The sequence below is a fragment of the Triticum aestivum genome, chromosome 1D (genome assembly GCF_018294505.1).
Source record: "Triticum aestivum cultivar Chinese Spring chromosome 1D, IWGSC CS RefSeq v2.1, whole genome shotgun sequence".
Classification (NCBI taxonomy): Eukaryota; Viridiplantae; Streptophyta; class Magnoliopsida; order Poales; family Poaceae; genus Triticum; species Triticum aestivum.
Window position 1 is genome coordinate 44,415,415 of NC_057796.1, and position 14,104 is coordinate 44,429,518.

Here is a 14,104-nt window from a genome sequence, read left to right on the forward strand (position 1 = left end):
CCAATCCATATTATACTTGTCGCAACTTTAGTACAAATTTGTACTAAAGCTGCGACAAGTAATATGGACCGGAGGCAGTAGTTTAGTTTTTTCATATAGAGCACCGTTCCGGTCATAGACTTTTCCAGCCATGTCAACGTGAAGTCTCGCAGATATTTGTACAGATCAAACCTAGTCTGACACAAAACTGTTGGTTGAAACAACCCTCCGAAGAAAAACAATCCAATGGAAAATTGTCCTTGGTGCCCCTAAAGTTGATTTTTTTTTAGTCGTCCTAAAATTGATGGTTAGATTTCTGAGTTAGACTGCTATTCCTCAACCAGCAGTATAAGGTACCATAAAAAAAACATCAAACCTGTGAGAAATTAGAGATTAAGGTGGTGACAAAAACAATTTTAAAAATCATAAAAGTACTTGCGGGAAAAAGCTGCACGAAGACATGATCTTATTATAATACTCAGGGAGACGGCACAAACTGCACGAAGACGTGATCTTAGTATATAAGAAGTGTTATCAGCAGCCGATGGCAACCGTTTTAAGATGTGAATATAGGGGTTATATACAATTTTCATGAGCAAATAGACTTTAGAGGAGCTATACCCATCTATGCAGATACCAGCGTAAAACTACCCAAGTCGATGCCATGTCTGGCGATCTAGAATGAGTAGGTGATGTGTCCAACACTGTAAAAAGGAAGAAAAAACCATTTCGATTCTCAAACTACAGCTTGAGCCAATATCCCTTCAAGTGGAAGAAGAAAGTAATGATCAGTTCCACACCTTGTACGTGTCAGATAGGACTGGTGTATAAAGCATGATCAAAGCTCAAAACTTGGTGCCAGGAACTAGCTTTCTAAGCATAATATTAACACTGCTTAGTGTTTTCCTTACGTAACATCTGAATTTTTGCACATTTGGCTAAAAGAAAGTTCCTCAGAATTTTGGGTTTTGAGTACATGTTCTTATCTGTACCTAAATGTTTTCAACTATAATGATGAAATAATCTGACATATGTGATATGTGTTCCAGAGAACTGGAACAACAGATGCACAAAAATGTCCACCAAATATAGTTTCCTACGTATCCAAAAAAAGTAGAGCATACCATACAAAAACTACGCACATCAATTATATTAAAAAAAACTGACTGGATACTAAGATAAGGTACAAAATACAAAATGTCAGAGCTCCAAAGTATCTCCCTTATTTACACTCTTTTTGATCCTATTCTGTCGGAGTTAGTATGACTAAGCTCTTCTGCAAGATGTGTTAACAGCACACTTCAGAGTTCCTTCCTACATTGATAGCCAGGTTGAAATTGCCAACAGTATGCCCATAGTTCCCAGGCCATACATCACAACAACATCAGAATTCTTGCCTTCCAGCTGTTCTAGCAGGGCCTCTGTCCATCCATGCGACCTTAATTGTGCTTCCTGGATGTTGAAATTAACAAAGTATTAGTCTCAGAATTTTATTTTATTTTGCAAAATTTACTAAAACTCACTTTCGTCTCTTCTATGTTTGATCTTCTTGCACTAGCCTCATTCTGTAGCATGACATCGTCAACTATATCATTTCCGATAGGAAGGGGGGTTTCTGCATTATGTGCAGCTAAGAAGCCTGTGTAGGCTGAATCAGTATGGATAGTCTTCATGACTGATCCAAAGAAATTTGTCACTGGGACCTGGTCAAAGCAAAATAGAAGGGGGGAAAAAGCAAAATAGTCATGGACAGCAGAGCAGCCATTAGAGATAGATATTATCTTGCCATTACCTCGTTTAAGGCACGCTTGTAAAGATCCATTCGATAATATGCAGTAGACAGCAGCATGGAAGGATCATATGAATTGAAAAGACTGGAACATAAAAGGCAAGGTTAACACAAAATTATGAAGATCGAATGCTAATGTGGAGAACCACCCAGGTACTTGTTTTTGGAAATATAAGATTGAATCTAGTTGAGTGCCATTGTACGTAATTTAGAATAGAGGAAACAGCTGATATTAATTCTTAAGTGTACACAGAAAACAGTCAGCATTGAATTTAAAGTTCACTACAATCTTATTAGCCTGCAGTTACAAGCCATGAATTTCGATTATTTTATGCAAGTTCAAAAGAAAGCACCCACATGATGCAGACCTCCCTTTCACGTCATATCACATAGAAGTTTGAAAATCAAACAAGAACATCAACTATATCTTAATATAGAAACAGTGAAGCAAATTGTACAGCACACTTAAATCATCACCTTCACCTGGCATAACACAAAGTTCAACACCCAACACAAAAAAAATAAATGGCTATTTTTTTCAGTAACTACATCACAATAAGACATAACACAAAGTTCAACACCTTGTCATGCAGATAAATTGATGAACTTTCAACCGTATACATAATCCAAGAGAATAACATGCAAAGTATTATTACCTGTTCAATGAAGCATTGCTATACATGTTCAGCTTCTCAAAGAAAGCAAGTGTATGGAAGGTAAACCTATCCACAACAGAAACACCAATCTGCCACCAGAAATGTTTAACATTAACCAGCTTCATGACAAGTAATAAGGTAATAACAAGTTTGCAATTATTATGTTCTCACGTCTGAGTCAAGATGGTGAGAGTAAGAATTTTCCCCTTTCATGCTGCTGCCAATCGCCAAAACGCCAGGTGATTGAAGCTGTATATATTAAACATATCAGGTACAGCCTTTAGACACAATTTTCAGATATAGAAAAGCCGAAAGGGTGAAGTCTACTCAAGCAGAACAGATCCTTGTCTGAATCTATAACTATGTGAACTACTCCCTCCGTCTCATAATATAAGACGTTTTCGCAAACTAATATGGCTTGCAAAAACGTCTTATATTGTGGGACGGAGAGAGTATTATTCAAATTATGAAACGCAGGTGGTTAGCATACAATTTGCACAAAAGCCTGCCATATGCAGCATTTGCCACTACTATATGCCAAACAGCTACTTCTTCCGTCCCATAATATAAGAGCGTTTTTAACACTACACCAGTGTCAAAAACGCTCTTATATTATGGGACGGGGAGTATTTCATAACAAAAAGGTAATGTACAGCGACAACTAATGTTACAAAGTGTATATGGTCATATGGAGAACAAATTCAGAAAGATGAACCTGGAATTAGTTGGGCCAAAAATAAATAGATAAATTGTGAAGAAAATGCATAGATGTACAACATGCTATAGTTTGCACACTTGCCAACAAATATATGAACGTCTGTGAACTGTACCCAAAAAGTTAAAAACATTGGACAGTTACAAAATGAAATGGATAATATGTATATCCATGATTCAGTATGTGTCAAGACGACGAACTTGTGGCAACTAGCAACAAACCTGTGAAAACAGAGTAGCAGCCTGGCAGGTATCTACCATAATCAACAACTCTTTAAATCTGAAAGGAAGACCAAGGTGAAATGGTCAGAACCAATGAAGCCAGAAATGAAGGGGCGCAAGCCAACATCCAAATGTTGATAATTAACCAAGTCAACCTATGTTTCTCCTTCATTTGCTTTACTGCATCTGCTAAATCATGGCTCTGAAGTTCTTCATTATCTTGGAACTTCAGAAATTCATCCCCACCATGCCCAGTCATGTACAAAAGAATATGGCTTCCTTCATCACTTAAGAGACGCTTTGATCTTGGTACAGCACTCTCATGTCTTCCAGTCAAAACTCGCAAAAAGTTTTCAACTGTAACCTCGTAACCTCGGTAATCAACCTGTCATTAGAAAACCAAAAGAGTAACATCAGCATACCAAGATCAGATATTACTTTTTTTAATACAAATATCAGATTGCATAGCATTATGAGTGGACAACTTGGAGAATTTTCAGCTGCCACCTTCCGTAAATGACCTAACTGGCCATATTGAACTGTGTAGAGTGCCTTAAGTATCCATCGTTTTGCAAAATTTGACCATCTTTTAGGAGGCATTGTTTCATGATATTATCAATGAGAAAATCAAGATTGTAGGTATTGCAATAAATCAATCATATGCCTATGGGCGTCTACTTGTTGAAAAAGAGGTCAAGTAGTCGTAGTGTGTCATTTACTGTGGGCATGCATGCTTAGATATCATCAACTATTTCGTAGCTTTGGTACCTCATTGGTATCAATGATACATGCACACCATGGGCTTGGGAAAATATTGCACCCTAGGGGCTATCAAACTACAATGTTATGAATTCAGCAGCAATATTTTCAGAGTAAAAGAGATTCACCTCAACATTGTCACCATAAAGATTAAGCTGGTGGTTCTCATTGTTGAACACTTGGGCAGGATAATTGTTCCGAGGATTACAAGCCATATCATCCGCCAACATAAGTATTATCCGCTCATCAGGTATTCCTAATCTCTTAACAGTCCTGGAAAAAATGCTATATTCAGTAATAAGAAATAACCTTACATAGGACATTGATATAATGGCATAACTATATTAAGTATACTACCTGTACAAAGACAGCGTGTTGGCCATATGTCTATAATTAAACCTGCATAACATTTCAATAATAAGTCAGAATTAAGTGACAACAGGGATAAGCAGCAGAACCCAACATCAACAAGACAACATAAAAGCATAAGCCACATATTCAAATGTTATAGGCAGATGGGAACTAAACATACATCTCAAAGGCAGAACTTCTAAAACATTGGCTGGTATTAACACAACTACAATTGTGCATATGCGCCTTCTTGCATTCTTCTTCTGCGTATTCGAGGAAAAACTACAATTGTGCATGTGTTCATACCAAAATGTCTGTCGAAAGACACTTGTGCTCGCTGGACTTACATCATTACAGTCTAGACATTTTAAGTCATCATCATTATTATTACACACCCACAGAGAGAACGAATAAACTCTGTTCAATAATTAGTTGTAAAACCACTGAGATCTCCGGTCATACTGATAATCAATGACGGAGCCACCTCCTGGCGACCCTGGGCGGCTTGCCCAGGTTCATCCTGGAACCTTTGTTCAATCTATAGCAGGGCAGGAGAATTCGATAGGGAGCTTCATTGGCAAATGTTCATCAGCACGGCTCCACCACTGATGACAATATTAAACTATACGCAATCAGAAGAATAAAGCACTACAGATGGATCTCAGCCAATGAGAAAAATCAAATCGCTCCGTACAGTGACATCGATATAATACTTAGCAAACAGGGATGCATAAACTCATGAATACACAGGCGAATGCAATCTACACCAATTGGATCCAGATCCTTGTATGAACCGCGCGCACTTGTCAGCACTTGCAGCAACGCCCTTGTTTCTCTAGACCTCTCACTGCTACATTTGGCACACTGAACCTGAACCCACTACAGTTGCATTGATCCACGACAAACGGACGCACAGCTAGGAAGCAACGAACGGCGTGGTGTCGGTATGACGCAGACAATGATAGAGGGGGTCTCACCAGAAGCGGGATGTGCAGACGAGCACGGCCCAGTTGTTGTTGTGCACAGCCGCGGGAGACGACGCCGCCGGGGGCGCGGCGGAGGAGAAGGTGAGGAGCACGAGCAGCGGTAGCGTCTTGAGGAGGAAGAAGAGAACGGGCCGTGAGGGCCCGGGGACCCATCTGGCGAACGCCATTCTCGCCGCCGGAGCAGCGCGCGGGATCAGGAGCTGCCCTGAGCTGACGGCCGGAGGTGGGGCGGAGCAGAGGTGGCGGGGGCGTCGGCGTCGGCGTCGGGTGGGGAAGAGGCGGTAGGTGTCGGTGGTGCCGTAGAGGTCGCGGGGCGGCACGGTGCTACCGGCGGCGACGCGACGCAGGCTACCCGATGCCGGGATCCATGGGGCGGTGGCGGCGGCAGATCCGCTAACGTGGTGAAGCAAAGTCACTCGGCCACAGTTCCCTGACTTTGTTTCACAACCGTTAGATCAGAAATGAAAGGAGGAGATTGCCTGTGGCATTAAATCTGAGTCCGAAGGTGTGGGCGAATCCGTACTCCCGTCGTGTGGAGTAACGCCGTTTGTTACCCTGTACCCATTTTCGGTGGTTGTATAGAAAAATCGAGTTAGGCTGAGTGGAGACTGCTTGAGGAAATACATCATAAAATATGATGTTTGCGTGTTGTTTGGTCGCCTGCATATATTGTCTCTGTATCGTGAAAGATATTTTTACCTGATATTTGGTTGCTCGCATGCATTGTCAGGGACTAGCGCATGTGCCCATGCGTTGCAACGGGAGAAAAATTAGTATGCATTTCAAGTTAGTGAGAATTATATGTGCAAGCAAAACCCTGAGGAACATTTAGCTTCTCGGTTTCGCCGGGTGTGAAGTAATCAATCCGCTATTTTTTCATTCATTGATGGAGGGCATTTAAGAGTTTTGTTACATCAACGTATCCCAGAGAAGGCCCATGAATTATTGAATCTACTTTTCTTTTTAATTGAGGAGATTTTAAAGTATGAAGTTTCTGAATATTTGTAGGGAACATGCACCCCTTTTCAATCCTAACCAGTTTTTGAGAATTATGTACACTTTCAAAAAAACGTGAACAAAAATTGAAACATGAACATCTTTTAAAATTCACAATTTTTTTTAAAACATCAATTTTTTTTATACAAACATGAACATTATTTGAACTTGTAAACATTTTTTTAGATCGGGAACATATGTTGAAAATTCATAACATTTTTTGACAATGTATATCTTTTAACATTATTTTGAATTGTGAAAATTTTACTAAAACAAGAATATTTTTCAAATATGAAGCATTCTAAAATTGTTATTTTCTTTTTATAAATCTCGAACAATTTTGAAAAACAAAAAAAATTCAAAACAATGGGAAACTTTTTTCAAGTTCCGAATATTTTTTAAATAGCAACAAATTTTGGAATTCTAAACATTTTCTATAATTTGATTTTTGAAATTCTAAATGCTTTTCGAGAATTTTGAATTTATGAAATAAATTCTATAAGAAAAATAAACTTGGAAGTGACAAAAGAGATAGGGAAGGAGAATAAAAAGAGAAATAAAACACAGAAACAAAGAAAAATGGGCCAACCCATTAATGGTTGCCCTGTGCGAAGCTTCGACTATTTGTCGCCTTGCGCGGAAAATAGAATTTTTCACGGCCGCGTGGGCAAAAAAATAAGTGGGCTGGCTTCGCTGGGCCACAGTGCATGGCCCATGTACGATATTCTGGAAAGCCTTTTTTTAGCAGACGAACGCATAAGAATTTAGTACCATCTCGGATAGAAAGAAAATCTTTTCTTGGTGAACGGATGAAAAAATTGGCGAAACACACCTTGATTTATTAGTAGGTATAGATAGATATAGATGTATAGATATAGATAGATTTTTTCTGGCCTGATGATGTACACCATTTCCTATAGATACTACTCAATGAGGGGTTGAGGACTTCACGGCTTGGCACTTTGATGGCGGAGGAAATCATTCAGTCAAGAGTGCACATAAGCTTCAAGTACAAATCGAGAAAGGGTCAAAAAATGGAACCTCTTGATGGAGGTAACGAAGGAAATGTGCCCTAAAGACAATAATAAAGTTGTTATTTACATTTCCTTATATCATGATAAATGTTTATTATTCATGCTAGAATTGTATTAACCGAAAACTTAGTACATGTGTGAATACATAGACAAACAGAGTGTACCTAGTATGCCTCTACTTGACTAGCTCATTTATCAAAGATTGTTATGTTTACTAGCTATAGACATGTGTTGTCATTTGATGAACGGGGTCACATCATTTGAGAATGATGTGATGGACAAGACCCATCCGTTAGCTTAGCACTATGATCGTTTAGTTTGTTGCTATTGCTTTCATCATGACTTGTACATGTTCCTCTGACTATGAGATTATGCAACTCCCGAATACTGGAGGAACACTTAGTGTGCTATCGAACGTCACAACATAACTGGGTGATTATAAAGATGCTCTACAGGTGTCTCCGATGGTGTTTGTTGAGTTGGCATAGATCGAGATTAGGATTTGTCACTCCGATTGTCGGAGAGGTATCTCTGGGCCCTCTCGGTAATGCACATCACTATAAGCCTTGCAAGCAATCTGAGTAATGAGTTAGTTGCAGGATGATGCATTACGGAACGAGTAAAGAGACTTGCCGGTAACGAGATTGAACTAGGTATGGTGATACCGACGATCGAATCTCAGGCAAGTAACATACCGATGACAAAGGGAACAACGTATGTTGTTGTGTGGTTTGACCGATAACGATCTTCATAGAATATGTAGGAGCCAATATGAGCATCCAGGTTCCGCTATTGGTTTTTGACCGGAGAGGTGTCTCGGTCATGTCTACATAGTTCTCGAACCCGTAGGCTCCGCACGCTTAACGTTCGATGACGATCGGTATTATGAGTTTATGTGTTTTGATGAACCGAAGGTAGTTCAGAGTCCCGGATGAGATCACGGACATGATGAGGAGTCTCAAAATGGTCGAGACATAAAGGTTGATATATTGGAAGGTTATATTCGGACACCGGGATGGTTCCGAAGTGTATCGGGTATTTTCCGGAGTACCGGGGGGTTACCGGAACCCCAGGGGGGTTAATGGGCCTTCATGGGCCCTCGTGGAAGAGAGAAGGCAGCAGTTAGGGAGGCGCCCCCTGCCAAGCCTAAACCGAATTGGACTAGGGGTTGGGGGCGCGGCCCCCTTTTCCTTTCTCTCCTCCTCCTCTTTCCCCCTTCTCCTTGTGGAAGTAGGAAAGGGGGGGGGGGCGAATCCTACTTGGAGTAGGACTCCCCCCCCCTTGGGCACGCCTCCTCTTGGCCGGCCTCCTCCTCCCTCCCTCCTTTATATACGTGGGAGGGGGCACCCCATAGACACACAAGTTGATCTTTAGCTATGTGGGGTGCCCCCTCCACAGTTTTACACCTCGGTCATATCGTCATAGTGCTTAGGCGAAGCCCTGCGCCGGTAACTTCATCATCACCGTCACCACGCCGTCGTGCTAACGAAACTCTTCCTTGGCCTCAACTGGATCAAGAGTTCGAGGGACGTCACCGAGTTGAATGTGTGCAGATCGCGGAGGTGCTGTGCGTTCGGTACTTGGATCGGTTGGATCGCGAAGACGTTCGACTACATCAACCGCGTTACTAAATGCTTCCGCTTTCGGTCTACGAGGGTACGTGGACACACTCTCCCCGCTCGTTGCTATGCTTCTCCTAGATAGATCTTGCGTGATCGTAGGAATTTTTTGAAATACTACGTTTCCCAACAGTGGCATCCGAGCCAGGTCTATGCGTAGATGTTATATGCAAGAGTAGAACACAAAGAGTTGTGGGTGATAATAGTCATACTGCTTACCAGCATGTCATACTTTGATTCGGCGGTATTGTTGGATGAAGCGGCCCAGACCGACATTACATGACCGCGTTCATGAGACTAGTTCTACCGCCGTGCTTCACACACAGGTGGCTAGTGGGTGTCTGTTTCTCCAACTGTAGTTGAATCGAGTGTGACTATGCCCAGTCCTTGTTGAAGGTTAAAACATCACACTTGATGAAAAATCGTTGTGGTTTTGATGCGTAGGTAAGAACGGTTCTTGCTAGAAGCCCGTAGCAGCCACGTAAAACTTGCAACAACAAAGTAGAGGATGTCTAACTTGTTTTTGCAGGGCTTGCTGTGATGTGATATGGTCCAGGCGTGATGCTATATAAATTGTTGTATGAGATGATCATGTTTTGTAACAGTTATCGGCAACTAGCATGAGCCATATGGTTTTCGCTTTATTGTATGAAATGCAATCGCCATGTAATTGCTTTACTTTATCACTAAGCAGTAGCGATAGTTGTAGAAAAAATAGTTGGCGAGACGACAACGATGCTTCAATGGAGATCAAGGTGTCAAGCCGGTGACGATGGTGATCATGACGGTGCTTTGGAGATAGAGATCTAAGGCACAAGATGATGATGACCATATCATATCACTTATTTGATTGCATGTGATGTTTATCTTTTTATGCATCTTATCTTGCTTAGTACGGCGGTGGCATTATAAGATGATCTCTCACTAAATTTCAAGGTATAAGTGTTCTCCCTGAGTATGCACCGTTGCGACAGTTCGTCGTGCCGAGATACCACGTGATGATCAGGTGTGATAAGCTCTACGTTCACATACAACGGGTGCAAGCCAGTTTTGCACACGCAGAATACTCGGGTTAAACTTGATGAGCCTAGTATATGCAGATATGGCCTCGAAACACTGAGACCGAAAGGTCGAGCGTTAATCATATAGTATATATGATCAACATAGTGATGTTCACCATTGAAACTACTCCATCTCACGTGATGATCAAACATGTTTAGTTGATTTGGATCACGTGATCATTTAGATGACTAGAGGGATGTCTATCTAAGTGGGAGTTCTTAAAGTAATATGATTAATTGAACTTTAATTTATCATGAACTTAGTCCTGATAGTATTTGCATATCAATGTTGTAGATCAATAGCTCGCGATGTAGTTCCCGTTTTATTTTTTGATATGTTCCTAGAGAAAAATAAGTTGAAAGATGTTAGTAGCAATGATGCGGACTAGCTCCGTGATCTGAGGATTATCCTCATTGCTGCACAGAAGTATTATGTCCTTGATGCACCGCTAGGTGACAGAACTATTGCAGGAGCAGATGCAGACGTTATGAACATTTGACAAGCTTGGTATGATGACTACTTAATAGTTTAGTGCACCATGCTTTACGGCTTAGAACCGGGACTTCAAAAATGTTTTGAATGACATGGAGCATATGAGATGTTTCAAAGAGTTGAAATTGGTATTTCAGACTCATGCCCGTGTTAAGAGGTATGAGACCTCTGACAAAGTACTTTGCCTACAAGATGGAGGAGAATAACTCAGCTAGTGAGCATGTGCTCAAAATGTCTGAGTACTACAATCACGTGAATCAAATGGGAGTTAATCTTTCAGATAAGATAGTGATTGATAAAGTTCTCTAGTCACTATCACCAAGTTATTAGAACTTCGTGATGAACTATAATATGCAAGGGATAACGAAAACGATTCCCAAGCTCTTCGCGATGCTAAAATCGGCGAAGGTTGAAATCAAGAAAAAGCATCAAGTGTTGATGGTTGACAAGACCACTAGTTTCAAGTAAAAGGGCAAGGGAAAGAAAGGGAACTTCAAGAAGAATGGCAAGCAAGTTGCCACTCCCATGAAGAATCCCAAAACTAGACCCAAGCCTGAAACTGAGTGCTTCTACTGCAAAACAAATGGTCACTCAAAGTGGAACTGCCCTAGATACTTAGCGGATAAGAAGGATGGCAAAGTGAACAAAGGTATATTTGATATACATGTTATTGATGTGTACTTTACTAGTGTTTATAGCAACCCCTCGGTATTTGATACTGGTTCAGTTGCTAAGAGTAGTAACTCGAAACAGGAGTTGCAAATAAACAGAGACTAGTTAAGGGCGAGGTGATGATGTGAGTTGGAAATGATTCCAAGGTTGATAAGATCACCATCGCACACTCCATTTACCTTCGGGATTAGTGTTGAACCTAAAATAAATGCTATTTGGTGCTTGCGTTGAGCATGAATATGATTGGATCATGTTTATTGCAATACGGTTATTCATTTAAGTCAAAGAATAATTGTTGTTCTATTTACATGAATAAAACCTTTTATGGTCATACACTCAATATAAATGGTTTATTGAATCTCGATCGTAGTGATACACATATTCATAATATTGAAACCAAAGGATGCAAAGTTAATAATGATAGTGCAACTTATATGTGGCACTGTCGATTAGGTCATATTGGTGTAAAGCGCATGAAGAAACTCCATGCTGATGGACTTTTGGAATCACTTGATTATGAATCACATGATGCTTGCGAACCATGCCTCATGGGCAAGATGACTAAGACTCCGTTCTCCGAAACAATGGAGCAAGCAACAAACTTGTTGGAAATAATACATACTGATGTATGCGGTCCGATGAGTGTTGAGGCTCGCGGCGGGTATCGTTATTTTATGACCTTCACAGATGATTTGAGCAGATATGGGTATATCTACTTAATGAAACACAAGTCTGAAACATTTGAAAAGTTCAAATAATTTCAGAGTGAAGTGGAGAATCATCGTAACAAGAAAATAAAGTTTCTACGATCTGATCGCGGAGGTGAATATTTGAGTTACGAGTTTGTACTTCATTTAAAAACAATGTGGAATAGTTTCACAACTCACGCCACCTGAAACACCACAGCGTAATGGTGTGTCCGAACGTTGTAACCGTACTTTATTAGATATGGTGCGATCTATGATGTCTCTTACCGATTTACCACTCTCATTTTGGGGTTATGCATTAGAGACAACTGCATTCACATTAAATAGGGCATCATCTAAATCCGTTGAGATGACACCGTATGAATTGTGGTTTGGCAAGAAACCTAAGATGTCGTTTCTTAAAGTTTGGGGTTGCGATGCTTATGTGAAAAAGCTTCAACCTGATAAGCTCAAACTCAAATCGGAGAAATGTGTCTTCATAGGATACCCAAAGGAGACTGTTGGGTACACCTTCTATCACAAATCCGAAGGCAAGATATTCGTTGCTAAGAAAAGATCATTTCTAAAGAAGGAGTTTCTCTCGAAAGAAGTGAGTGGGAGGAAGGTAGAACTTGATGAGGTAATTATACCTTCTCCCGAATTGGAAAGTAGTGAAGGAAATATGCCCTAGAGGCAATAATAAAGTTATTATTTATTTCCTCATATCATGATAAATATTTATTATTCATGCTAGAATTGTATTAACCGGAAACATAATACATGCGTGAATACATAGACAAACATAGTGTCACTAGTATGCCTCTACTTGACTAGCTCGTTAATCGAAGATGGTTGAGTTTCCTAGCCATAGACATGAGTTATCATTTGATTAACGGGATCACATCATTAGGAGAATGATGTGATTGACTTGACCCATTCCGTTAGCTTAGCACTTGATCGTTTGATACGTTGCTATTGCTTTCTTCATGACTTATACATGTTCCTATGACTATGAGATTATGCAACTCCCGTTTACCGGAGGAACTCTTTGTGTGCTACCAAACGTCACAACGTAACTGGGTGATTATAAAGGTGCTCTACAGGTGTCTCCAAAGGTACTTGTTGAGTTGGCGTATTTCGAGATTAGGATTTGCCACTCCGATTGTCGGAGAGGTATCTCTGGGCCCTCTCGGTAATGCACATCACTATAAGCCTTGCACACAGTGTGACTAATGAGTTAGTTGCGGGATGATGCATTACATAACGAGTAAAGAGACTTGCCGGTAACGAGATTGAACTAGGTATTGAGATACCGACGATCGAATCTCGGGCAAGTAACATACCGATGACAAAGGGACCAACGTATGCTGTTATGCGGTTTGACCGATAAAGATCTTCGTAGAATATGTGGGAGCCAATATGAGCATCCAGGTTCCGCTATTGGTTATTGACCGGAGAGGTGTCTCGGTCATGTCTACATAGTTCTCGAACCCGTAGGGTCCGCACGCTTAAAGTTTGGTGACGATCGGTATTATGAGTTTTTGTGTTTTGATGTAACGAAGGTAGTTCGGAGTCCCGGATATGAACACGGAGATGACGAGGAGTCTCGAAATGGTCGAGACATAAAGATCGATATATTGGATGACTATGTTCGGACCCCGGAAGTGTTTCGGGAGGTTTCGGACATTTACCGGAGTACCGGGGGGTTACCGGAACCCCCCGGGGAGTATATTGGGCCTAATGGGCCTTAGTGGGAGAAGAGGCGGGGCGGCCAGGGCAGCTGCGCGCCCCCTCCTCCTCTAGTCCGAATTGGACAAGGAAGGGGGGGCGGCGCCCCCCTTTTTCCTTCTCCTCCTCTCTCCCTTCCTTCCCTTCTCCTACTCCAACAAGGAAAGGAGGAGTCCTACTCCCGGTGGGAGTAGGACTTGTTGGGGAACGTAGCAGAAATTCAAAATTTTCCTACGTGTCACCAAGATCAATCTAGGAGAAGCTAGCAACGAGAGGGGAGGAGTGCATCTACATACCCTTGTAGATCGCGAGCGGAAGCATTCAAGAGAACGGGGTTGATGGAGTCGTACTCGTCGTGA

General features: G+C 41.2%; 1 protein-coding gene across 1 annotated transcript; it reads right to left on the minus strand.

The window, feature by feature from the left end:
- Positions 1–1,105: 1,105 nt before the first annotated feature.
- LOC123180184 (putative GPI-anchor transamidase) lies at positions 1,106–5,926 on the minus strand. The gene is made up of 10 exons (XM_044592152.1): positions 5,448–5,926; positions 4,477–4,518; positions 4,248–4,392; positions 3,516–3,745; positions 3,361–3,418; positions 2,596–2,673; positions 2,425–2,513; positions 1,772–1,853; positions 1,503–1,682; positions 1,106–1,431 (listed from the first exon to the last, which is right to left on the minus strand). Exons 1-10 carry the CDS (start codon positions 5,621–5,623, stop codon positions 1,294–1,296), a joined length of 1,218 nt encoding a protein of 405 aa, XP_044448087.1. The 5' UTR covers positions 5,624–5,926; the 3' UTR covers positions 1,106–1,293.
- Between the last annotated feature and the right edge of the window lie 8,178 nt (positions 5,927–14,104).